Source organism: Motacilla alba, chromosome 3 (assembly GCF_015832195.1).
Source record: "Motacilla alba alba isolate MOTALB_02 chromosome 3, Motacilla_alba_V1.0_pri, whole genome shotgun sequence".
Classification (NCBI taxonomy): Eukaryota; Metazoa; Chordata; class Aves; order Passeriformes; family Motacillidae; genus Motacilla; species Motacilla alba.
The window spans coordinates 76,059,688-76,085,539 of NC_052018.1; the positions used below are offsets into that span (position 1 = coordinate 76,059,688).

At 40.6% G+C, this 25,852-nt stretch overlaps 1 protein-coding gene and 1 long non-coding RNA gene across 20 annotated transcripts in view; both read right to left on the reverse strand.

The window, feature by feature from the left end:
* The window catches only part of QKI (QKI, KH domain containing RNA binding), a 153,858-nt gene extending 140,891 nt beyond the window's left edge, over positions 1 to 12,967 (reverse strand). For 4 of the 13 annotated variants that reach the window (XR_005256171.1, XR_005256170.1, XM_038130618.1 and 1 more), the window contains exon 1: positions 12,146 to 12,966. Coding sequence is in view for 11 of the 13 variants with exons in the window: in XM_038130618.1 (XP_037986546.1) it covers positions 12,146 to 12,287 (142 nt within the window). In the remaining 2 variants the exon portion in view is untranslated. The other 9 variants (XM_038130609.1, XM_038130610.1, XM_038130608.1 and 6 more) reach the window with 4 other exon arrangements.
* A 1,048-nt stretch (positions 12,968 to 14,015) lies between these two features.
* LOC119698575 overlaps positions 14,016 to 25,852 on the reverse strand; it is a 42,586-nt gene continuing 30,749 nt past the window's right edge. For 6 of the 7 annotated variants that reach the window (XR_005256175.1, XR_005256177.1, XR_005256176.1 and 3 more), the window contains one exon: positions 23,961 to 25,112. This is a non-coding gene — a long non-coding RNA (uncharacterized LOC119698575). Of the gene's footprint in view, positions 20,495 to 23,960; positions 25,113 to 25,852 lie in introns of those variants that run through there. The other variant, XR_005256174.1, reaches the window with a different exon arrangement.

Genomic DNA, 25,852 nt, shown 5'->3' on the forward strand with positions numbered 1-25,852 from the left:
CACTTAGCTCCATTAACTTTGCTAACAAAAAAGATGCTGTCTACTTCGCAGAGAAAGAGCTCTCAAAGGTCTCATGTCAAAGACTATTTTGTTTTCATGCATTTTTCAAAAACAACCCCTTTAGTTTAGGGAAAAAAATCTCTTTGATGTTACTTTTTGCGCCAGTGACTGCACAGTTTTGCTGATGGTACTGCAAAATGAAACATGATTGCTTTGTAATTCTTTGCAATGTCAGAAAAGGTATGGGCAAGGAATGGCTACAGTGGCTCAGTGTGCCAAGCATGAGAAAAAAATAGCATAGATTGTGTTGGAAAAAGAAAAAGACACTATATGCAAAGTAAATCTTGATTAGATTGTACAAAGATTAACTTCAATATAAATATCTCCATCTCTGTTAGGTGTAATGGATAATCTCATAATATTTGAAGGCTCAGTACATCATGGTGTTATTTTTTTAAATTAGTAACATTTTCTGAGCAAAAAGACACCTCAGAGCTCAAGGAAATATATTATGATTTTTCTGTTCCTTTCATATAATGATTTTTTTAACTTAGAAGTTTCAAAATCAGCATATAACAAAATTTTTGCAGTCACTTATATAGTAATGTGTTTTTAAAACATACTCTGTCCTTTCTATTAACTTTTTCATTATACCAATATTAATAGATTCATACCATTGCACCCATATTTGTGGCATTAAGTTTCATTAATTAGCTCAACAGCCTGGAAATTACCTGGATTTCATTCCTACCAATATTTATTCCTTCACTTTCCATGGAGGGAATAAAAAGCCCCAACTTTCCATGGCAGGGAAAGGTGTGGGAAAAGATAAAAGTTTACAGCAGCTTAAGTTGTGTTTCAACTATATTACATCCTATGAGAAACTACTCACCCATGACTAGACTTAGAAAAAAGCTCCTTAAATGTTAGTGCTTTATTAGTATCCTGTATTTTATCTGAAATTAAGGACTAAGAGCATACAATAAAAGTTGGAAGGAGACATAGCAATATACTTCAGATTATTTATGAACATATTTTAGTTATTAACAGCTGCTGAAAACTTTCAGCAGCCCAGAAAAACATACTAGAAATGTAGTTTAATCTGTGGAGTAATATATATATAATATACCACTCCACTACACTAGTTATGACTGCTATACAACATACTGAAATGTTTGATACAGATTTCAATACTGCATTGTGCTCAGGGCTCAGAAAGGCTGGACATACAGGTTTAGTAACCTAAAGTCAGTCAGCAGACAGAAAAAAATCCACATGAAGGGCCCCAACAAACTAAAAAACTTGATTATTACTTTGAACTGTTCTCCATGTATCAAGTGTTCAACAGTCTGATATAACAAAAAGCAGCCAAAAACAATTCTAGTACAAACCATACTAAATGGGATTAGAAAGACCTGTGAATATGACAAAAACCACTTAGTTATGCTATGAGGCTGACAGAAGAAAATCCCCCCTCAAATTCCCAACTATTTTCTTTATCTTGGAGGGAGAAAAAAAATTAAAACTAAAACCGAAAGTAATCAGTAATTGAAGCAACAAAGCAACTGAAAGCTGTGAGATCTAAGAAAGGTTAAGACAGAACTTAAAGGAAAATTAAGTTCAGAATAAACTAAATCTGCCTCAAAGTTAATTTATCCAAATATCTGATGCCAAAGAAGGTTGCTGAGACTGCAAAGAACAAGAGAAGTCCACAAGTCTGTCTTCAAAACATAACTCACGTTTATCAGTACTAAAGACTGACGTATATCTTTTTCAATGAATGAAAAACCAGTTGTCCACCTGTCATTTTAAGCTGTTGAATTTAGCAGCCTTTTTGGATCGGAGAAGGGACACGTTTCTTCTCTGGTCGGCCGAGCGCAAGCGTGCAGTCCCTCCTCGCTTAATTACTCAGTGTACACCCAAATACCACCTGCCATCCCTCAACACCCCAGCACTGGCTGGAGCAGCCATCTACTGCAGCATCCATCTCTCTCCAATTCATCACCGTCAGCTTTCTTGCTGACACTCTTCAGAGCTGCCTGGCTGATGAATGGCTCTGTTATTCATCCTATGTTAATCTGAGGCTGACGCAAGAATACCTTGCTGAAGACACTTAACAGTATTAAAACTCAGCACTACCAAGTGCCCCCAGTGTGCATTAAACCTCCCATTTGGAACCAACATGATTCCTCATGAATAGTTATGAATAACACAGTTACTAAATCAATAGGCTCTAAGTTTATGTACCCCTCACCCAGAGACAAAGCTTCCACGCAGTCCCCTTGCTTCCCTGGAAGCTACACCTCGATTATTAGAAGTCGGAAATACTTTGATCCATACAGAATTTAACCTCAATTAACCCTATAATTAAGGTGATATAGAGAAGTTTTCCCCCTCCTCTCCCTCAAAATGTCAGTATATATCTTAAATGCCACAGGTCTCTAAAATTTTTTGGCATTTGTAACTTTAATAAGCTCTACTCAAGAAAGCAAGTTTTATACTTTTTCTCCTTTCTAAGATGGATCTGATCTTTAGGTTATGTTTTTTATGGTAGTTTGTTTTTTTTTAAATAAAGGTAGAAAAATAAAATTTATCCACAGAATGAACATAAAGCCTCCGCAAGAAATTTCAAAATTACTCCAATTTCTGTAAACATGTTATCAGAACAGCCAAATATGATTCCCTTCTAAACACAATTACAGTCATTGATTTCATACCTGAGATACTAAAATATCGTTCTTCCTCTGAAGATGTTTTAATACACATTTAATCAATCTTCCTGATAGAATCTGGATTAGAATTCATTTCTGATCCCTACCACATCAACTGTACTCAGATTTTGCTCAAGTCTATTTGAGCACAAAGTTGACATAACTACACAAAAAGTGGGAACAAAAGAACGTGCATAACAAGTTTTGCTTCAGGTTGATTCAGAGGCAGTATCAGATTTCCATAAAAGCTTCAAGTGATTTAAAGCAGCAGTAATTCCCTCATAAACTGACTGTATATGAGCCTCTCTGACTACACTTATCTTTATAGATGATAAGATACTTAAGCAATTAAAGAACTATCAACAACTTGTCTCTACCAATGTCTAACACACACCACGTTCTCACTGCACAGCCAATCTTCACAGCAAAAACATCACACTTTAAACAAGACAGCTGGGCCTATTACAGCATTTTAACCTTCAACTTTAACACACAAACCAACTGTTACGGGAACACGCCTGACAACAGATTGTACATGTAGTATTTAGGCAAAGTTATTTTGTAAGTTTGGGCGGGGGTTGATGACTGCAACAACTTTCTGAGAAATTGTGCATGTTGCTTTATGCTGGAGGGGTGCTCCTTCAAAATTAGACAAACTGAAACTAACTAAAAGCAGTATGATCAGCAACACTGTTCAAAAGCAAACAGCATCGGGTCAGAGAATTCTTTTCTTGTGTTTTCCTCCTCCTCCCTGTTCCTGCAGAGAAACCTAAGATATTCACAGCAAAGAGAAGGGGATTTGGCCTACTCTGCATCTAAAAATTGAAAATTGTGCATCAACTTTAAATATAATTAGTCTCAGGTTATTAGATTAAGCTGCATTGAGAAGAATATTAACTGATTTGCTACTGCTTCGAAGTCTGATAAATAAATGGAAGTATTATGCAACATGACCTGAATGTTTTAGTTTAGCTGCCATTTAAACTTATGAACCAGAACATTAGGGTTGTATTAATACTTGTACCAGCAGATCTGTTGCTTATTTTTAAAATTTCAGGCACCTGCCATCTCCTACACATTAATGAAAAAAATACACCATAGCTAGGAAAGGACATTTTGACCAACTAATGGCTACAGAGATTTCTAAATCAGTTCTTTAATCGGAATTTAAAAAAAAACAAAACCCACAAAGGTTATTATTTTAACAGCTGAAGGGTTTAAAGAATTCAGCAAAGTCTGACTTCCATCTAGTGTCAGCTAGTCTGCAAATAAGCACATCCTTAAAATTCTGAATGGACTAGATGCACAATCAGTTGACATCAATTAGGAGCTTCAGACTTTTAAGTAAATGTTTAAGCAAATGCATTTCCCTCCCCAAGGCACTGCTCTACATCTTCAGTATCGAGCCACCTCAGCCACCGTGCCAACACAGCTGCTCTGAGATCACACAGGGAGCGAGATCACAGCTCTGATCCATCCGAAAAGCCAGCCAGCACCACACAAAAACAAACTAAAAAATCCCTGACCGGTACAAAATATCAGCTGACCTCTTAAGCCAGAAAGTGATCTACCAGATAAGAGTATAAAATACTATATTATCTTCCCCTGCCTCTGTTCTGACATCAGCAGCCACTCTGATGCATTAGTCCCTCGATTACCTGGAACTAACGTCCCAGCAAAGTAAAAAGATTTTAATTGTTTGTCATGCCGGGATGCTTTTACTTCTGAAATCAAGTCTTAAAGAAACGTCAACATTTGTAAGGTTATACATCGCTGAAGTGTTAACTGTTCCAACTACAAATATCCTCAAATTTCAGTGCGTTATCACACAAATTGCTTCATAGTTTATCCCTTCTAAAAAAGGGTATCCTGAGGACTTTCCCGTATGGGCACTTCCTGGAGCACTGCAATTACAGTACACAGTATGAAAACCTTGCTCTGGTACAGCCTGTGCTAGAAATACACAAAACCCCTCCAACTACAGAAAGGAGTAAAGTAAAAGTATACAAGTGCGGCAGCAAAGCAGTTAAAAATATTTTTAAAAGCAATTTTAAAAATTTACTTCCAGGGTGCTTCTCAACTACGCACCACCAAAAACATTAAAACATCAATAGCTACCTACTGCCATTTCCCTTCAAGAGAATGATTTTTTGCACTGAACTGAAAAGCAAAATTTACTATTTGACACCAAGTATTAAAAAAAAAAATCAATTCTCAAATGAGAAGTAACTGAAAATGTATTTTCAATTTCTACTCACTATTTCAAACCACAAGAATAAAATAAATAAAAAACCCTTTTAGCATTACCACACTCATTCCAACCACTAACACTGCTAAAATAACTGCAGAGTTCAAAAAAGCTGCAACTTCTAGCGCCGAACTCAGACAACAGCGGTTTAAGTAACACAACTACAACTTGCATTGTCTTACTGTTCTCAGACATGCAGCTAGTCTGCAAAAGACACTTTCTAATGGAAGCAAGAATAACAAAGTGGAGGGGCAGTTCTGCTAACGAAGCCAGATATTATTTCTCTTCAGTGTTGTCACAGCTGTTTTGTTCATTCATGCATAAATTGTCTCAAAAAATTTAAGCTCTGCTATTAAAAAGCTAACTCCACTTCTATTAAACGTTTCCAAGAAAAACAACCAAAAGAAACACAAACCTGGACATTACTTTAATTGCATTGTACAGGGTTATACAGGATATTTTCTGAAGTCAAAAGTAAAAATGTAATGCTGCCTAATTTTCAGCAACCCCACTCTTTTTCTTAGCAAAGCAAAGGTATGTAATTCAGACTATAAACACTATACCTATTATCTATTTCAGGATTCAAACAGTAATTTCAGTGCTCCTCACAGACACAGATCCTCCTGCTAGCAAGACAAAGCTGTAGCTTGTGTGGTACTTCCACTGACCTAATCAACTGCATGGTGAGATGAAAAACACCAGCAGTTTTACTGTTCCTACTAGTTTTCTCAGCACTGGGTTATTAAATTTCAGTGAAATGTTAAAATCAACAGAAGATTTTCAGAGTCTGCATTCTGACTAAAATCAATACAGGAAAATTCACAGGGCCGGAATGAGAAGTTGTGAGTTACGTTTCAATAAAGACAAGGGTCAGTGAATGAGGGCATTTCATTAGTTAACAGCTTTCTTGGCAAGGCATTTCCCCCATCTCCCCCCTCTCCCACCCCCCAACATTCCATATAAGCAGTCAAATACAAACCATCAGTTTCCATGGCAGACTCCTGCTGTACTTCAATCAGCCTGAGCTGTCAGGACAGTCTGGTAATTAACATTAACACAGGTCTATCCTGTCAGCCACAGAAATATACCAGCATCTAAAAACACATCTAATTAACAGGATACCTGCATCAATGTGCATTCTCAAAAACAGAGAACACTTTATGGTTACAGACAGTAACTAAAGACAATTCAATGTACTAGCTCTTCTAACAAAGTCTACACAATTCAAATCATTGTAAGCATCCCATTCCTGACCTGGCATTGTACAGTGTACTCAGATGAAAAAAGTTTTCATCTAAGAATGACTGAAACAGACAACCTGGTCAAAAAACATCACTAACCCACAAAAGTGACCATCCATTTCATGTCTAGCCTTCTCTTCACACCCACAGCACTCATCGAACATCAGCACCTTCTTTCTATCTGTTGACGCATGTAAATTTCATTTTCATAATCAGGACATTCTAAGTGCTCTCTTTAAATCTAATCTGAGTTTTTCTCAGTTGGTGGTGGTTAGTTTAGGAGTTTTTTTCCCATTTTACTATAATATTAACCAACACATCTCCATTTCTTCCCCTTGTGCATCACAAAAGCACCGCATGCCACTCCCTAATCTAATCCGCACTTGGTCAGTTGTTTCTAACCATAGCAAGGGATTTTTATATGACACCAGTTATTTTAGAAATGACTGCATCCAGTTTCAGAGGAGGAAAATGCAACTCAATTGCAACCTTAATGAACAAGTTTCACTAAACAAAAACATTTAATTCAAACAGGCCTCTCCCAGTTCAACAAGTCAGCCACTCCTGTACAGAACTAAGTCTAATGCGATGACTCTTATTTTAAAAAAATAAAAAATCCAAAGACAGATATTTTAACAATTAATTATTGTAAGCAACAGGGAACAAACCACTTTCAAAGCATGAGCTTAAAATAACTGTTTTACTAACTTTAAACTTGTATCAGTTAAAAAAATACCCTTTTTTTTAATTACATGCCAGGTGACTGCAATCCTATAAATGCTGCAGATACAGCTCCAAAAATAACGTAATTTAAAAAGAACTGAACTGTCGCCGTTTTAAATATTTTTCCACAAGCCAAAAAAATCTCCACACTGTTTCTTAAGTGCAATGGAGCTTTTGGTTTGGCGTTATAAGAGGCTGTGCCAAGGTATTAAAGCCACTCCCTCCCCTCCGCCAAAAAATAACCAAACACCCACACCTCAAAATAGCTCTTACAAGGTTTCTGAATGCAAGTTCTAGAAGCATTACAACATTCATAAATCAGAAAAAAACCTCAGACCATTAAGTTTTAAGAGATAATTAAAGAACCAAATTCAAAAGAGTAGTAATGATAAACAGCACACAAACAATACTCCATGCTCTTGTGGCACACTGCTTTGACAATTTTAACATTAATACACCAAGTTTAAAAATTATCCTGAGACTCTCTGGGCATACACCTTTCATAAGGCCTTTATCCCAAAGACTATTCATCCCTGAATATTGCATTAAGAAGGACATTTTTAATGAATAAATGGGGGTCCACTGCAAGATCTGATACAACTGAAAAAACTGACATGCTAATGCGGCCAGTGCCCCTCCATCAAATCTGACAAGTCAGCAAAACCCTAGCTAAGCACAGGCTACATTTACATAATCACAAACAATAAGGTCATGTACAAAAGTAACTAGATAACTTGCCAGGGAGAACTCATTTACAACACCAGAACACAGTTCTTCAGCTCCACTTCATGCAGACATTTTGCTTAACACAACCAGACCAACGCAAAAACTGCAGTCTTGGACACTATGCTCCCCACGTTCACACGCACTTTTCTCAGTGAGAAAACTAAACAGAGAGAGCAACAATCACCAAAACCTTATCCTCATATTGCCTACTTGGATGTGTTTACACTAGCTTTGTTAAACTTGGTAGACAGAAAGAGGCAGCCTATTTTGACACAAAATTAGATTTATCTCCAATAGCCAGATGCATGGTTAAATTTACATTTAAAGGTAGACACGCTTTTAAGTCACCTTCAACACAGTTTTGAAGGAAAGACGTTAGTTTTCCAGGGATAGGTTACCGAGGAGAAAATGAATTCTTGATAAAGTCCTCTTCAATCTCTTTTTGAAAACAGTTCAGACCACAGGTCTGATCTGTGTATATTCCCATCAGGTGCAAGAGTCTGTGCACTTACAGGTTCAAGAAAACAAAATGTAGATTTACAAATGAGACTACTCAGATTTCAGTTAATAGTTCAGGCATATTTTCTCATAGTCTGATGAAAGAACACAACTGAAGTACCTCATTAATTTCAATCTGTCAACATGCTACTGAGGAGTTTGAAATGTCCAATTCAGTTTTTAAAAACAGTGCAAGAAAACAGGTACAGCTCTATTCACTGTCCACAAAGGGGAGCATTAAAATATATAAGTTATCAGAAAAAAAATAATCCAGGTTAACATCATAAAAGTTGGTATCTCAAAAGCTTAAGCAAAAAAAAAAAAAAAATCAGGTCACATTTGATGGTGCAAACAATTACAGGAAATACAGCCTACTCCACATTCAGGAAAAGCCCTCTCTTCCCACAGGTTTGCACCAGTCTGATAAAAACAATTCAGCTTCCTAGTTATTATGATGTGCTCTTTAAACATCCTTGTTAATCCACAGAAGACTTATTTACACATAACAAGTTAAAAGCACACATATAGAAAAATAACTGTAACCTAAACAAAATTGTAACTCTCACATTTTATGAAAGTAGTTCTTAAATAAAAGGTTTCCTCAATGCACTTCTTACATTTAAGCTAATCTTCAAAAACAAAATGCTGCAAGACAGAGATCATCCATCAAGTTAAGCACTAAAATTTTCTGAGATCAAAAAGCAGGATAGAGTTCAGAAAGGAAAACATGCTTTGGATAATACACACAGCATAGAAATGGACCCCAAAAAAGCAGATGTACATTCTGTAACAGAACCAGATTAGATGTACTGTTCACCTAAACACACAGGTCTCTTTCTATCTCTTGCTGCATACAATTACAAGAAGTAACCACAGCAGAAGCCCATTTGAGTTCTGCTTTTAAGTACTGGCATGTAACAATAAATAAGTAATAATTAAAAAAACTACCCTAGCATTCCAGTAGGGAAGGCAATCTCACCTTTTATGTGTTTTAATTCTTAGGGTTGTGACTTTGTTTCTTCATTTTGATCAGCACACAAAATAAAAGACAATGGCTGATCATAATATTATTCTTCTCAAGCATAAACAAAACCTTCAGGAAAATGGTTGTATTATAACTAAAAAAACCAAAAACAAACACTTACCTAAAGCACACAACAACAAACTAGAAGAAACAAATCAAATGACAGGGTGGAGGGGGCAAAGAGGGAATGTGAACCCTGCAGCTTTATTTTTAGATTATATATACCTATATATACACGCACTTGCCCCAAACACTTGGTGTTCTCAAGGGTGCCAGGAAACAACTGATGAAACCTTGAAATAATACACTTTTCAGTAAGCACATTAAATCCTGCAGACTTTTCCAGCAAACTTGTAGTTCTCTACTACTAAACCCTTCTGCTAGAGGATGTCAGTGGAGCATACAGTTCAAGATATTTAACACAACCCCCACTGGTAACCAGGATAGGTGTTTTACAGGGAAACAGTTGTTCCAACTCCTCAACTGCTCACTGCTACTGCCTATTCCACCTATGTAATACTGCCTGTAAGCATACAGTACGTGGAGGTCCATGCAAATACAGATACCTGCACAAATCCACCAGTAATTTGTCATTCTTTGGCGTCTTCTAACAGATTTGATCATTTTACTGCCCGAGTCAATAGCGGTGCTCGCGGACTCACGCCTCAGAAAAAAAAATAACTGGCGCCCCTTAGTGTTCAAATTCTGAAGTCTTGAAGCAATTTACTAGATTTGCATGAAACCTTTTTTTCAACATTCCAAAAAGTTTTCTGCCTCCACAATACTTCCACCCATTTGCCAACGTAAACAGGAAAAGCAGAAAAGCTTAAAGGGATAGCAGGCTTCTTCCAGAGACTATTTAGGAACACAGATTATATTTTATTTGCTTTTCTTTTGAAGAAGAAAGTGAAGAATAGTTCCAACATAGTCCTTAAACTTTGACAGCAAGAGTCACAAGAGCCCTCGTTTTGGAATTCCAATACTTTGCAAACAGACTTCCAGAGTTTTCAGTATCTCAAAATACATGACAAGACATAAGTACTTCGGGAATTCCTTTTTCAGTGTCCTTTTTGCGTCGGGAAATGTTTTTCTTCCTTTTGTTCTCTGAAAATAAAAAAAAAGCTTCAGGCCTCCTCTGGCCAAATACATAAAGTTGAAGAGATTTAGGAATTTAAAAATCCGTTATCAAACCTCTGGAAGGCTCATTTGTGCTATAAAGGAGTCTTCTCCATCAAGTTTCTTTTTGATGTTTATTGTAAATCTGACTACTCCGAAGAGGCTGCTCACTGTGGTGACGAAGAACGTAAGCTCTAAAATAGTTTTGCTCTTCACGTCCACATTTGCTCCAATATAAATTCAAACTCCTCCAAGTATCTTGAAAATAAAAATAGACTCTCCCATTATAATGCTTCCCACAATCCGTATTTCAGTACTTTTCACCGTTTGTTTGGGTTTCTTTAAATTCCTCTATCATTTATTTCAGAAGGTAGCGTTTTCTCAACATGCTATTTTTGTGTCGTACTACAGTCGCTATCTCATTTTTACAGTCTTGGCAGAGGGCGGGGAGTTGTTCTACCAAATATAACCAGTTCTTTCATCTTCCGAGGTCAACAACTTCCCAAACTTCTTTTAGCGAAGAGAAATACATCCGCAAACAAGAACCCTAACTCAAAATCTCGAAAATCAGTACTTCATACTAAGAATCCTAACAAGCTGAAACTGTATAAATTATTTATGGTCATATCATATTCTACAAAGCTATCAAGTACGATTAAACAAACAGATCTAAGTTTTCAGCAAGCCTTGGTTTAAAGCCATAGGTAAAGAAATGCCTTTGACAAGAGAAACAAACCTGGGAACCCGAGTACAAGGCGAATTTAACATGCTAAGAACAAGTGTTTCACCTAATTTTTGATACACAGTGGGTTACTGTAGTGGGAAAACGTATGGGACACAGGAAGTTCCCAGCTCGTACTTTTCTTGTTAATTTCTAAACCGTGATTATTTATTTGTGAAATCTTAACCCTAAACAAAGTTCTTAGGGAAAAAAATTAGGGGCATGGGGGGGGGGCCTCACCCCGTGCCAGGAGAAGGTGCGAGGCTGGGGTGGACGTTTGGCAGGAGCAGACCAGGCAATTTCGTAATCCTTTTTGTTTCTCCCCCTTCACTAAAGTCACACGTAGGAGTCTTTCAAGTTCAGTTTCTTTAAAAGGTAAGGATAGCTGAGACAAGAATTTGCTCGCTTCCCTTGCGATATAGGAAAATCATAATTAGTTTGCGGCCAGTTCGGGGTGGGGTAGATCTGGAGCAGAAGAAAGAGCTCAGCCCCCCTCCGCCTTAGTCATTCAAGTCCAAGCAGCTTCCAGAACAGCCAAATCTCGAAACCAAACACCCCCCGCCCCCCCGGCGGGGGCCCTGGGGCCGGGCGGCGGAGCGCTCCGAGGGCGCCGGCAGGACCCCAGTGTCCCTCGCCGCCGCGGGAGGGAGGGATGGAGGGAGGGGAGCGCCAGCCGCCAGCCAGCCTTTCCCCTCCTCCCTGCCTTCCCCCAGAGCGCATTCCTGAGCTCCTCTCCTCGCTCCCTCCCCTCCGTGCTGTAGTTACCCTTCCCCCGGTTTAAGGAGATAGCGCGGAAAAGGGTAAAAAGAAAAAATAGGAAAAATAAGGGGGAAAGCCCTCCGGGGGGATCGGAGACCCGCGCGGCCGGGGCTGCCTCTCCCCTCCCACTCGCTCCCCGAGTCCCCCGGCACCGCGCGGCAGCGGCCAGGGCGGGGAGAGCCCGCACTTCCCCTTTGTTTTCGGCTCCCCAGCCGGGGCCGGGAGCGTGCGGGGAGCAGCGGGGAGAGCGGAACAGGCCCCGGGCCGCCCCCGACGCCCGGCCGGGCCGGGGCGGGGGGCCGAGCGGGATCCCCGGGCCGGGGGAGGCAGGGCAAGGCGGCGGGGCGGGGGAGGGGGCGGCCGGGCGAGAGCTTTTACCTTCGTCCAGCAGCCTCTCGAGGTGGTTGAAGATCCCGCAGAAGTTGGGGAGGCTGCTCATCAGCTTCTTGTCGTTCATCAGCTGCATCAGGTAATCGGGGCTCGGCTTCGGCTTCTCCTTGGTTTCCATTTCCCCAACCATATTCCAAGCCCGCGCAGAGACGGCGAGCGCCCGCAGCAGCTCTGCCGAGCAACGCGACCGCGGCACGGGGCGCCCGGCTGGATCCGGGCGGGCAGGGAGGCGGTGGGGGAGGGGAGGGGGCGGGGAGGGGAGCTTCCCCGAGGAAGGAGGAGAAGGAGGAGGATTCAAATCCGGAGACAAACGCAGACCCGCCGCTGAGTCCCAGGGACCGAGAAAAAAAAAAAAAAAAAAAAAAAAAAAAAAAAAGAGGAAACTCGGTAGAAACCCCCGTGCGGGCTGAGCCCTCCTCTTCGGGCACAAGGACCCGCCGCCGCCTCTCGGTGCCGCCGCCGCCGCTTCCCTGCTCCGTGCGCCCTCGGCCGGCGCAGTCCTCGGTGTGTCCCCCCCTCCTTCTCCTCCTCCTCCTCCCGCGCACACACACGCTGAGCCCGGTTCTCCTCTCGGCGCTGCCCCCTGTCTCCGCGGCGGGGGAGGGAGGGAGGGAGGGGACGCGCGGGGCGGGCGGGCGCTGCTGGCGCGGCTGCCGCTTCCGAGGAGCCGCCGCCGGTGTCTCCCCGCTGTTGCCGCCGCCGCTGCTGTTGTTGCCGCCGCGCTGCGCCTGGCGTGTGTCCTCCTCCTCTCCGCCTCCCGCCCGCCCGCCCTGCCGCCGCCGCTGTTGCTGCTGCCGCCGCCGCCTGTGGCTGCTGAGTCTCAGCCCCGCCGCCGCCTCCTCACTTCTCCTCAGTTCGCTCCGGAGTTCGCTTCAGTTCAGGCTGCGCTGGCAGCAGCGGCGGCGGCGGCAGGAGGGGAGGGGGCAGGGCCCGCGGGGGTGGGACACGCCGGGGGCGGGACCAGGGGCGGGGCGGCCGCTGCCCGGCGGCGGCGGCAGCGCCGCTTGGCGGAGCCACAGCTGTCCCTCCCTCCCTCCTTCCCTCCCTTCCGCTCCGGGGGCCCGGGGCGGCGGCGGCGGAGGGAATGGCCGGCTTCCCGTGCGGCTCCCGCCCGGCCCCGCCGCGCGGAAACACGCGCGCGCGCACGGAACTCTCCCAAACAAAGTCGCGTCGCGGCACCTCCGGGGCGGGGACGCGTCACGTGCGCTCTCCCCCCGGGGGCGGGGAGAGCCGCGCCGGGGCGCGCGCGCTCCCGCCGCTCCGCGCGGCCCCGGTGTCGCGTGGCGGCGGCGGCGGCAGCGGGGGGAGGGAGGGGGCAGGTGTGCGCGGGGGCTGCGGCCGCGCTTGCGCGCGCGGGCGGTGGGCGGCGCGGACGGCGCGAGGAGCGATTCCCGGTCGGTCCCGGGGCCGCGCGGGGAGAGCGGAACCGCGGGGGAGCCGCCAGAGTGCCCCGGTAGCCAGCCGCCGATCGGCTCCGCAAGGGGGGCGAGGAGGGAGAAGCGGGGCTGCCGGGAGCCGCTCTTCGCGGCTGCGGGGTCCCGGGAGCGGCGGGTGGCCGCGGGCGGGGCGCGGAGAGGGTCGGGGTCCGTCGGCGCTGGCGCTGCCCCGGGCGGGCACGGCCGGCTCTTTCCCCCGAGTGCGCAGCGCCTGCCCCGGCCGGATCCCGGCCCGCTGAGCACCTTCCCGCCCGAGCCTCCCCGGCAGGGCTGCGCCTCGCCCTTGTTGCTTGTAGGGCAGCGCCGCGTTTTGGCACCAGCCGTGGCTTGTTTGACGGGTTTGGATGGGAGACGTGACGGGAGCAGCGGTGTCCGGCAGCCAGAACCAAAATTTACGTGTTCCATCCACTGTAGCCGCTGAGGCAAAGCAGCGCGACGCGGTTGCTTGTACGTATTCCTCCTTCCCCACGCAGCTACTCGGTGCTCTCACTTGGTGTTTAGCACTTAAAAGGCTGTCAGGAAGCTTTGAGGCAGTTCGCGGTAGCTTGGCAGAGCTTTAGTAACAAAGCTGGATAAATATCGCTGCATTCTTCACGTAGCTCGCTGAAAACAGTCATATTTCATAGGTCTAGGTATAAAGTCTACCTATTGCTTGAAATCTGTAAAAAATTCGAATGCGTTTCAATACGTACTGCATAGTATTTGAAGATACTTTCGATGTTAGGTTAATGACAATGAACAATGCTTCCTAAACTGAAAAGAAACAGACACACGTCATCTTGACAGGTGTACAGTGTCACTGGGTATTGTCAAGCAGTGTTAACTCTGCTTTTCCTGAAAGATGTGCATTGACAAAAATAGAGAGAATGCGTAGTTCTCATAACAGTAAGAATGCCTTGGATTATTGCATTATGTCCAGTGTTCATTGTATATTTCCCCTTAAAGCAGGTAGACAGAATTCGTTATTTGGACATTGGAGTTTTTATGTCGTTTCAGGGTTTTGTTTACATTAGTAGAAATTAATGGCTTATGTAAGGTAAGTTGGTCTTACTGCTTACATCCTTAAAAAATTGTATATTCAGTAAGAAAATACTATCTTTGTTATCAAAGAATAACAGTGTTACAAACCATTATTTTAAATATAGATTCTTAGTTCATCAATAGCTTGCCCACAGCACACTGCAGTATGCTTATGGATGACAAAACAATGCGGTTTCTATTTAAGTAACATTATTGTGTTTGCTCTATTCTGATCTTGTCTTAAGATTGTGACAAGCTAAAATACAACTTTACCTGCTTAACAAAATTGCCATCCTTTTATTTCTTGTAGACCAGTCTGGACAATTAAGCATTTTTGTAGCCCTTTGCTTGCTAATTTTTAGCTGGTGAGTCAAGGCTCTTTTTAACCCTGACAAACCATGCTGTCGAATCCTTCCATTTGATTAAGGGTATCTGCTGAACAGCAAGCTTTCCTCTTAAAATTAGGTGAACGTAGATGATGTTAGAATAATTGTTCTGGACTGATGATTCTCACAGTAAAGATAGCATATGGAGACTTTTTAGCAGATTTGGTGCAGCTGTTCCCATACCACTTCATTATTGCTTCCTGCACATAAAGAGTTTCCAGTGCTCAAATGTAAGCAGACAATACAAGGTAAGAAATACCAGCACAGGTTGTTGTGCAGTAACACCAGTAATCTACTAATGGGAACAATATAGTTTGTCCTGAGATATTTTGTGCTTATTCAGTGAAAACTGAGATGGGTGCACACCAACACTTGTGGAATCACTCATGCCAGTGCAATGCAAAATTCAAGCTCTAGTTTGCTCACATTGTTAAGCTGAATTATTTCCTCAGAACAGTACAGAAATTGAGGCAAAGCTATGTGATGTAGCTGCCTGTTTAATTAGGTATAAATGACAGGAAAATTCTTGTCCTTGATTTTTTTCCATAGATGCTTCAAAACTCTGAATTAAGTCTTTAGAAAAAAGCCCTTGGAAAAGCGGAATGTTTTAATACCTCATCATTGGTTTCAGATAGGCAAATCAACATGGTATCTTTCTTTAGCAAGTATACAGCAAAAGCCAAAAATGCTACCTGAAAGCCCTCTCAGCATACCTTATGTTCTGCTCTCTCCCTTTACATTCCCACACTCCCACATTGTATAAAAGGGTGTTTTAAGAATTCCTGGGAGAATAAAGTTGAATTAATTCAGGTTAAAGAGCTGTGAGAAGGCATAGCTGCCATCAAGACTGGCATGACTATAGCCTGATCTATTAAAACAGTAGAAATCCTTTTGCACTCTCCTAATTTTACAGCTTTCCCATGGGGAAGGAAGGCTGCGGGGAGGACATGGTACAGGCCTGGGTAAACAGGTTCTGTGGATATGGGGGAGAGGTTGTGTGGTGTTGATATCAGGGAAGGGGGCAGGGAGGTAGAGGTTGCTTAGTCTGTTCAAGATAACCAGGTCTTGTGGTCTTGTAAGGTTCTTTTAGTAACTACTCAATGTCTCAATTTCTCTGTAGACACAAGCAGAAATTCCTATCTTCAGCTATGTTTTCATCTAGGTAGCCCTTCTTGTATCATGTAACCTGTAGTACTCTCCAAGTTTCTCTTTTAAGGTGAAGTTTTATTGCATTAATCTAATCTCAAAGTTAGAAGAATTATGATAATGCCAGCAGTAGCCTCTGTGTATTACAGTAAAGGCCTGCAATGATCATAAAAAGCAAATTCAATTACTGCTATAATGTTCACAGCTGATAACACCTTTGGAAATAGAGGCAAAGGCTAATGACTACTGGGAAGCATGCTCTTTCAAAAGTGTTGGCTATTACTTCCAGTGTCTCTGTTGGCCAAATCATAAGCATAGGCTGTTGGATGTCATCAGCCCTCTGTGATGCTGTCTGTAACAGGAAGGTGTTAATATGCTGTACTACTCTTCTTTAGGGAAAGAAGCAATTCTTCACTCACCCATTACAGTCGCTTGAAAAAAATATATTGTGTGTGTGATTCAGTATGGAATCATTCATGGTGTACAGAGTATAGCTACTGTAATCAAACATGCCCCAAAACAGATGAATATCTGAAATACATTTATCTTTGCAAAGTGATGAATGCCTTAACAGAGTAAGGTCTAGAGCCAAACTAAAAATCTCAAAGACCAATTACATGAAAGTTCTGTGCTGTGTTTGACAACAAAAACATATTTCCCTTGACATTAAAGCAAACTGATGGGTAACATTCCAAGCAGAAGCTATAGTAGTGTGTCATTCAAAGTAGTAAGCTGATGATGTAGTCTTCAAAAGGGACATGTCCATGTATTCTGCGTAATCCTGGAAGAGATAATGCCTGTATTTGTCCAGTAGGGTTGTTATGTGATTGCTGAAGAGCTGAAAGATGAAGGTTTTAAGCACATCTTAGTCTGGAAGAATTCAGATTTGTATCTCTTACTACTTGAGCTGTACAACAACTGTGAAGAAGGGTGTAGTAAGCCACAATATCAGCTCCTGGTAGAACTGGCTCTTCCTCAGTCTGGAATAAAGGAACCAGAAGAGATACCTTTATGATTCGTCCACTTACACAAGAGTAGGAAGAGCTACATTCTCGTTGTTCCTGTGGTTGTATATTAATTATGCAGTCATTAATCTGGGGAGAAAAGACAACACTAAGTGAAACAAAAGTTTTTTTCCACTTTTGACCTAAATCTTGTACCTGTCAGCTTTCTTGATAAGGTGTGTGTTTCATATACCTTAAGTCACTGTTACAGGACACTGTTACATGGACAGGATGGAGGGGACTAAATTCTGCTTGATAAAATACTAAGCATTTTGTGTAACTCTCAGTAGTTGGGGAGGGCAGCAGTACCTCTGTATTAGGCTTCACCTTATCTACCTGCCAGAGAGTTAAGCACAAAAAAGATGTAAATAAATATATAGTTGAGTGTATTACAGCTGTGTTCAAGATTATCACAGAATTACTGCCTATGAGATTGCACTTTTGAGTAGATAAATTCCATGGGTTTCCAATGGCTGTACATGCAGTTTCTTCAAGTGCTAGGCAGACATTTTTCTAGAAAAGATAGCCTTCTAGCAAGAAGAAAAGGTGTGTCTGTCTAGAGAGAGTGGTGCTTCTGCTGTGCTCTTGAGAAATCTCTGTGCATTAAAAACAAAGTTCAGTTGGGTTTCATTTCTCACTGTCCAGTAGGAGATGAAAATGAGGTCTCGGGTATGTCAGTTTTATTGCAGCATTGTTGAGAAGATGGTTAGGAGGAGGAAAGGAAAAGCAATCTGACAAGGCATAGAAACAAAAAAAAGCTACCAGTTACAGAGAGAAAACTAAATTGAGGTACTGCATTGTAAACATCAAATTTATCCACTTTATCTTTCATAGCAGCACTTAAAAGTGGGGGCGGGGGGCAACACTATTTACAGAACATAATTGAATCTTGTATTTTTAAGGTGTGTTTTGCCTCTAAGCTCATAACATTCCTACACCTTATCATTTATAAACACTTGCATTGTTTTACTGCATTTTAAAGGTGGATTATCAGTAATTGATGCTCTTCCTAAATCAATAAAAGAAGCCAACTAATTTCTTGATATACACCACGCAGTGTTTTCCCAGTGTTTCTAACCCCATGGCTTCAGTTAGTGTGCTAGGATATGACACTTTTCCATTTCTGTTACAAAATTATTACCTTAGCTGTGTAGCTCTGTGCTCAGGTCGGGAGGAATTTCAAGTGGCTTCTGGCCTGTCCCTTTTGGTAGCCAGCCCATGCCCCACACTGCAAAGTGGGAGTAGCAGTGAGTGTGTATTACTGTAAATGCTGCCCAGATCTATGGGACACTGAACTGACCATTGCTAAATATAATACCTGCCAGTGGAAGTCCAGCTAATGCACATTCAAGTTTAAAAAATTACAGTATTATCCTATCTGGAAATTAGGAATATTGAGAGTCCATTATTTTAGACATATTTGGGGTTTTTTACCTTCTGTTTGTTTTGAACTACACGCCTAAGTTTAAAACTGTCCAGGATAACATTCTGTATTTTAATTGATGCAGTCATCTCAACTACAGTAGTGCCCTCAGCAGATTTTTAAAATTTGCTACCTGTAGCTAAAAATACAGTGTTGAAAGACATACTTATGTGAAAGATACATAACCAGTATTTTTACTTTTCACCATAGTGAGAAGTGTTTTCACCTAAACAATAGGATTAAAAAAAAACTAGTTCATATCTGGGAAATTTGCGGATTTATTTTGGCCACCACAGTGGCAAAGAGCTGACAGCTAAAAAAACAGGTAAGTTTTGTTTTTCAGGTGCACCATGTTTTGGTAAAATACCAGATGTATTGGTTACTGTGAAATATGAATGTTTTCAATCTTAACTTTGTAAATAGATTTAAATTAGCCATTCTTCTCAATTATGATTAAAACAGAATTTAAAATTCAGCTGAAGCATTAATTTAACTTTTCCTTTTAATGTGTGAAATGTGAATGCATATGTATATTGACTTACACTGTGGGATTGCTAGTGATGTGTTGCATATGGTTCTTAATGTTCAGTACTTACAGAGCAGTGCTTCTTACAAAAGGACCATATATTTAACTGGACACAAACCATCTAAACAAATTATAAGAAAACCCCAGCCTTTTTTAAAACTGCAGTAATGAGCAAGAAACATTTGTATTGCTTGGCCTTCTAAGAAAATGTAATTAATCAGTCTGAAAAGGCCCAAGTTTGTTTTGTTGTTTTTTTTTTACTAGAAGTCTTCTTTTTCTACCTGCTGAAAATTCTTTATATTTTCCAAGTCTTTATTAAATGTAAATCCTTGTTTTAATGGTGAAGAGAAATATGTGGAGCTACAAAGCTCTGAGAAAAGAAAGGGACTAAGCAGTACGAGTGTTGAAAGCTTCTGGAGATGAGACAGAGTTGCTCAACAGTGTTCATCCGAAGCAAAGGACAGAGCAGTGCTACAGTGGTTGTTGATTACTCACACAAAGACCATTGTGCTTCCATGCTGTAGTGTTCTCAGAGGCTCTTTTTTATCTGTCCATTGCTATTTGTGCCTTTTCTCTAAAAGGAAACTACAGTGTTCAATTTCTTAATGTTTTCTAATGGTTCTTTTTCACTTTAGGAAGCCTAAACTCTGTTTTGATTGTGGATGACTCATTGTCTCTCATTTGTTCCTCCTACCCACAGTCTTTCTGTTGAGTGTGGGAGATTTTTCCTGGAATATACTAGCCACATATATTTGAATTATCATATGCCCTGGAACCCATTTCACTGTTTCTTACTCTTCAGAAGCTATGAAACACTTTGTAGTCAAATATTTCAAGTTGCTTGGATGAAAGACATAAAAGCACGGAGAATTATTACTTAAGCACTCAGATAAATTCAGAATTTCCTTATAGAAACAGGAAGCATCCCAGATCTCATGCTGTCTTTGTTGGAATTTGTAGGCTGGTGCATTGTAAGTCCCTGTTTGACTGTCACCAGAGCTCAAAGGCCAAATCATAACAATCAGTAAAACATGACTCTTGGGCTCAGAGCCAAAAGGTGGACATTGCTGGGTTGTTTGCTTATCTAGGAGGTCTGGCCCATTTTGAGCTGCAGTCACTTTATACAAGATGCTATCATCCCATATAGCCAATACTGGATCTGATTATTGTTTAGAATGAATTCATTGCTTGGTCCTATTGAGTCACTGTTACAAGTTCATAAGCACAAGAAAGGATAGGATTCACTTGCCTTATGGTATTCCACTTGAATCTCCAGAAGTTCACTTTAGTCTCATAGTTTTTTCATGGCATTTGCCTGCTCTGTACAGATGTGTTCTACACCTCTTGGATGTCTGGAGTAGCCATTGCAAACTGTTGAGCCATCAGCTGCATCTCACTGTAAACATACAGAAACATTTTCTGTTAACCACTTCTGCTCTTGGCATAGTTTGAACACCAACTTGGGTTCAGAATTTTGACAAGAACAAAATGACTCTGTTGAAGGTAATGCAGTCATTCCCTAGCTTTGACTTTCAGAAGTGAGTTAATATTTTACATTCATCCAGCCATTGTGTTGGCCAGACCACAGAGTAGAGGCGCAGGGGAGTAAGCTGAAAAGTTCTCTGTGGTGTAGAGGCAAAATACATGCAAAAATCACTGCAGCTAAATTTGTGATGTCAGGAAATCCCGCTTTATACTGCTGGCCATTCTCAAATTCTTAATTTTTTTTTTTTTACTATTCTTAGTGTGAAATGTTTTGTGCTTGGTTTCAGATTATGACTGAAATATAGGGAAGGGAAACAAAATGCATTTTTTGTAGATTCAAACTATACTTCTGTACAGATCCATTCATGTGAGTCTAGATATTCCTGATTGTTTAGAACATGAAAAGTTTCTAATATTTTAGAACTTTTCTTTGTAGAATTTGTAGAAGCTTTTAAGGACCCTTCTCTAATAGGCAGCTTTTTATTATGGAAGTTACTGTACAGTTCATAAATAACACTGAAATGTTTAAATTATCTCTTACGGTATTGTATTTGTTTAAAAATGCATATATGAAAGTTTTATGGACAGTTCTTCACCTTTTAGGTATTTAAATAACTTTTCAAATTGTTAAAGAAAGGGGATTACACTTCTTTGATTGTAGGGGTTTTTTTGACAGAACAGGTATGACAAGTGTCTCTGGTTTTAGCATGTGCATACCCTACACATCTCAAATCCTGATAGGACTAAAAACTGTTACCCTGTCAGTAGAGCAGAGAAATGCAAAAATCAGTTTCCGAGAGAGTATACTCTGCTGTTCAATTTTCATAACAATACTGTTTGTATATGTATTAACAAATAAAAACTTGGTCTGACAGCATGCTCAGAAAACAACAGGTTGTGGCGGGAACTATACAGGAAAAAAAGGTACTGTTAATTTTTGTTGTAATGTTTTGCTTAAAGAAGGTCAACATGGAAACAGGTATTAAGGAATCCAACTTAGACAGCCTTCCTTCTTCCCACTGTAGAAGGGTCTGTAAAGTTCCTGTCATTTGGGAGGCTAGCAAACCATTTCTATGCTAGAGGTGGAAGGAAGGCACTGCTTGACCTAAAGCATTTCCCCATCTCTAGAATTTTTCTACTTGGTTTTAAGAAGTCATGACCTAGCCAATTAGATGGCCAATTTTCAGGCCAGGAGGTTGTCTTCCCTTTAGCAAGTCAATTAAAATATACATCCCTACCTTGGTTTTCCTTCCAGGTAGTCTATTTATGGCTATCCATCTGATTTTCATTACTAGAGGCATAATTGATCTTTTGTCCCATTTTGAAGCTTGTATGCACCTGTCTTACAGGTTCATAGCAAAATCAATTATCCCTTTGGCTACAGATACATCCTGATGCTTCATTAGGAGTTTGTCTGTGTGGGTGGAGTCCTGCATGTCAGAGTGGCACCAGGTGATGAGCAGGGGAGTCAGAGCAGCTTGCATGCTCCTGCTTGTACCTGATGTTGCATTGGTGTGGTCACCGGCAGGGTTTTGAGGATGTCTGGTAACAAAAACCAAAAACCAACCAATCAAAAAACCCTACTTCGGCTGAGTTCGTTTAAAGAGGAGACTGAAATAGAGATTAATTTGAAAACAGTGTGCTTGGACTTTCCTATTCTCACAAGTCCATAATAGAAGATTATTTGACTGAAATGTCCACTTTGCATGTAGTATTTATATAACTTTGCTGTAATTCAATTCATCTGACTGATGTGGAGTTTGATTAATTCAGTAAGTTACACCTATTTCATTATAAGTTTGTCCTCACAAAAACAAGCAAACAAAAAAAAAACCCAAAAAACAAAACAAAACAAAAAAAAAAAAACCAAAAAAAAACCCACAAAACCAACCAAACAAAAAAAATATACTGTTTTGGCTGTTGTGATCAAGAATTTTTGTTTTCTGTGAAATCATTAATTTTGTCTGATAATAGACTTTAGTGGTCTTTATGCCCTTTTTGCTGAAAAGAACACCTAAAATCAGCAGTTGTAGATTAGAAGTCCTTGTATGTAGGTAGTATGATGCAATCACTCACAATTGATTTATCTCTGATCATAAAAATAATGTATTATACATTCCCTCATTTTCAAAAATTAAAATATATAAAAACAATTTACAGAATCCCAAACTATTCTGTGACTGTTTAGTTGTGAGAGTTCACTAAATCGTGAATTTTATTGGTGGTCTGGTTTTTCATCGGTAATTTTTGACTGTTAATTGTTACAAATAGTGGAGTTTTATATGTAAATTATACAACCTTTGTCCAAGTTGTAGCTTAAAGCATGCTAGAAACCCATACATCATGACGTCATTGCCTCTTATTAATTGTCAAATTACCTAAAATTGCTTTTCATATAACCCACTTGTCCTTTTATGTAAATGATTTAAGTTTGTATATCACTGTGTGGAACACGAGCAGGTAGAAAAATTTCTCCAGCTTCCTAAATGTGAAGTATTTTTCTTCTCCTCTGGCAAAATTACCCACTAGAAGCAAAGGAGGCTAAAGCTGGCACATCCTTTGCAAAGGCAGTCTGGGTCATGCGCAGAGCACAGCCAAGCAGTGAGACTGAGATTGTATTGACAAGAACAAGATGAATGGCCCCCTGGAGACTATGGGGTTTGTATGCTCGTTTCCACCACCTTTTCATCCTTTTGTACCCCCTTTCAGTTCATATGCAGATTAACTCAAAGCAAGTCCACACTAAATACTCTTTTTCACTTTAGTTTTGGAAGGTAGGTGGAGGATCTAAATATTTATGAGGCTTTTTTCCTCTGGTTTATGATGCACTCTTGTTGAATGTTGAGGAATTACGTTAATGAATGCATGCCTGCACACACAGACACAGAAACCAGGCAAAGGGAAAGAAAACCACACAAAGCATTGTCAGCTCTAATGTCAGTGCTTACTAAAACAGTTCCCATTAAAAAAAAAAGAAAAAAAAAGGGAAAGAGATTTAAAATCCATTGCCAGGAGAAAAATAAATTGTATGGCTGAGCACAAAAGAAAGAACAAAGTTTCATCTTTGCTTTCCTCAGCTGTAAATGAAGCTCTTGTTTCAGCTGTGAATAAAATTGAAATAAAACATGTTAATGAGAGCTTGTCTGAAGTCTTAACTGGATTTGTGTTTTCAGTAATAAAAGACCAAGTTTCAGTCCTGTACAAGTTTCCTTTAACACCAGTTGTAATAAACATGATATTTTTTACTGTGATACAAGATGCAGTTAAATATACTTTAATTAGACTTCCAAGTCAGCTAATTAAATGACACTGGTTTTGCCATGATCTTACTGAGTTCAGTACATGTATTCAGGAGACTTAGTTTTTATGAGACAAGATTTTTATGAAAACTGAACTTTTTTTTATTAAATACAATATACTGAGATTATAGCCAGATGTACTAGAATATTAATTTATTTTCAGAATGGTTAGTTCAAAACTGTAACTTAAGGAAGATTTTTTCTATAGATGGAAAAGTAAATGGCATTAAAATACTACTACTGATTAATTAACTACTGTAAATTAATTATTTTACATTTACATTGTCAAAAAGAGTTGCCTCTTCAACTTATGATTATCTCTGCCTTCCTTCCACCCCTTCTTATTCTCCAGTACACACACAGCTGTGCCAGACAGGCCTGCAGCTCACACAAGTGGGGCAGTAAATTCTTCTGCATTCAGGGAGCAGAACGAGAGATTTTAAAACGTGCTTTCCTGCTATCAATAAAAAATGTACTGAAGCAATTGCAAAATAGTAGCTCTTCAAGTGGAATAGTATTTCTCTGTCTAGATTCAGTTTTTCATATTAATGGTGTGCATATCTGAAGTTCATAAAACATTGTCCTAATAAATATGTTTATCTTTTTATGGTACTTCATGTTCTAGGTATTCAGTTTCCTATGTAATTAAATCCAATAAAGCCATCTATATTTCATTTGTTCTGAACTTCTTGGTTTTGATCTTAAAACACTGATTTTGCTGTTTTCAGTTACTTTGCCTGTGTTACTCAAGGGTTAAATGAAACAATTTTGTTTAGCAGATCCCAAAACAGTAAAGTTGTATATGACCTAATAAAAATTAGTATTTAACAATTGAAATTGCATCATTTTTGTTTAAGCTGTTATCCTTTAGCGTAAATCTTCTCCCTCTTGCCTTTTTTTTTTCTATAAGCCTACATAGCCAGTTGTGACCACAGATACCATATTAGATATTGCTGAAGTACTTAAATTCCTTGAATGTGAATTAAAAAAAAAAAAAATCTCAATTTTGTCTATCAGCCGGTGAGATTTCAAATTTACCTGAACTTCTCCATCCTGGGCAAATTGAAGGACTTAGGTGTTACCTTAGCCAAACATATTTGCCCACTTGTATAATGAGGTGCCTCTTTTCCCCTGGGGGTGGATTTGCAGGAAAGGGAAGCAGGATTTCCTTCTATGTATACATGTACAGCACGCAGTGGACTAATAGGTGAGTGGAAAAAATGCATCAAGCTGGTAAATGTTGAAAGAAAAGAGCATCAGGGAGATGACATACTTGAATAAGCTTTGGAGAAGGGAAAGGGGTAGAGACAGGCGTAGCAAAAAGTCTTTATATGGAGGACTGTAAGAAAAAAAACAAAGTTCAGAGAGTCCTTGGCTTGAGCAAGGACTTTTGGGGGTTCCCTTTAAGCTCCTAATATTCCCAAAGAGAGGAGATAAAATACAGCACACCAGCTAAGGTCCTTTTTTTTGGGGGGGATGAGAAAGGTGGATGAACTGTGCGCCAAAGTCAGGGAGACGGCACATCAGAGTCCCGTAAAAGGCTTTCATTTGTAATACCAAGTACCCACACATACACCAGAAAAAAAAAAATCCCCAAAGCCAAAGAGGTTGTAGTGGCCAGGAGTACCATCGTAATGATGAGGAAAGCAATTATCTCTACTTTTCCCAAAAGGAAGTGGCACAGGGAAATTTAGGAATGGACAAAGATCATAAGCCTGAGATGGGCATCATGTGCCTGTCAGCTGCACCTCCAGCCAGCATGCCGATGGTGAGGACAAGCTGCCTTCTCCAGGCCCAGAGGTTCATGTGGAAAAGGAGCCAGAAAGCCTAGACCAAGGAGACCTGTGGCCTGTGCACTAGCTAGCTCACATTCCTTGAATTGAATATAGGATATCAACTAGTTACCTATGATGACTGCTTTGCTTCTTCCACTGAAACCAATCTACATCCACAGATTTCTAACTTATTAG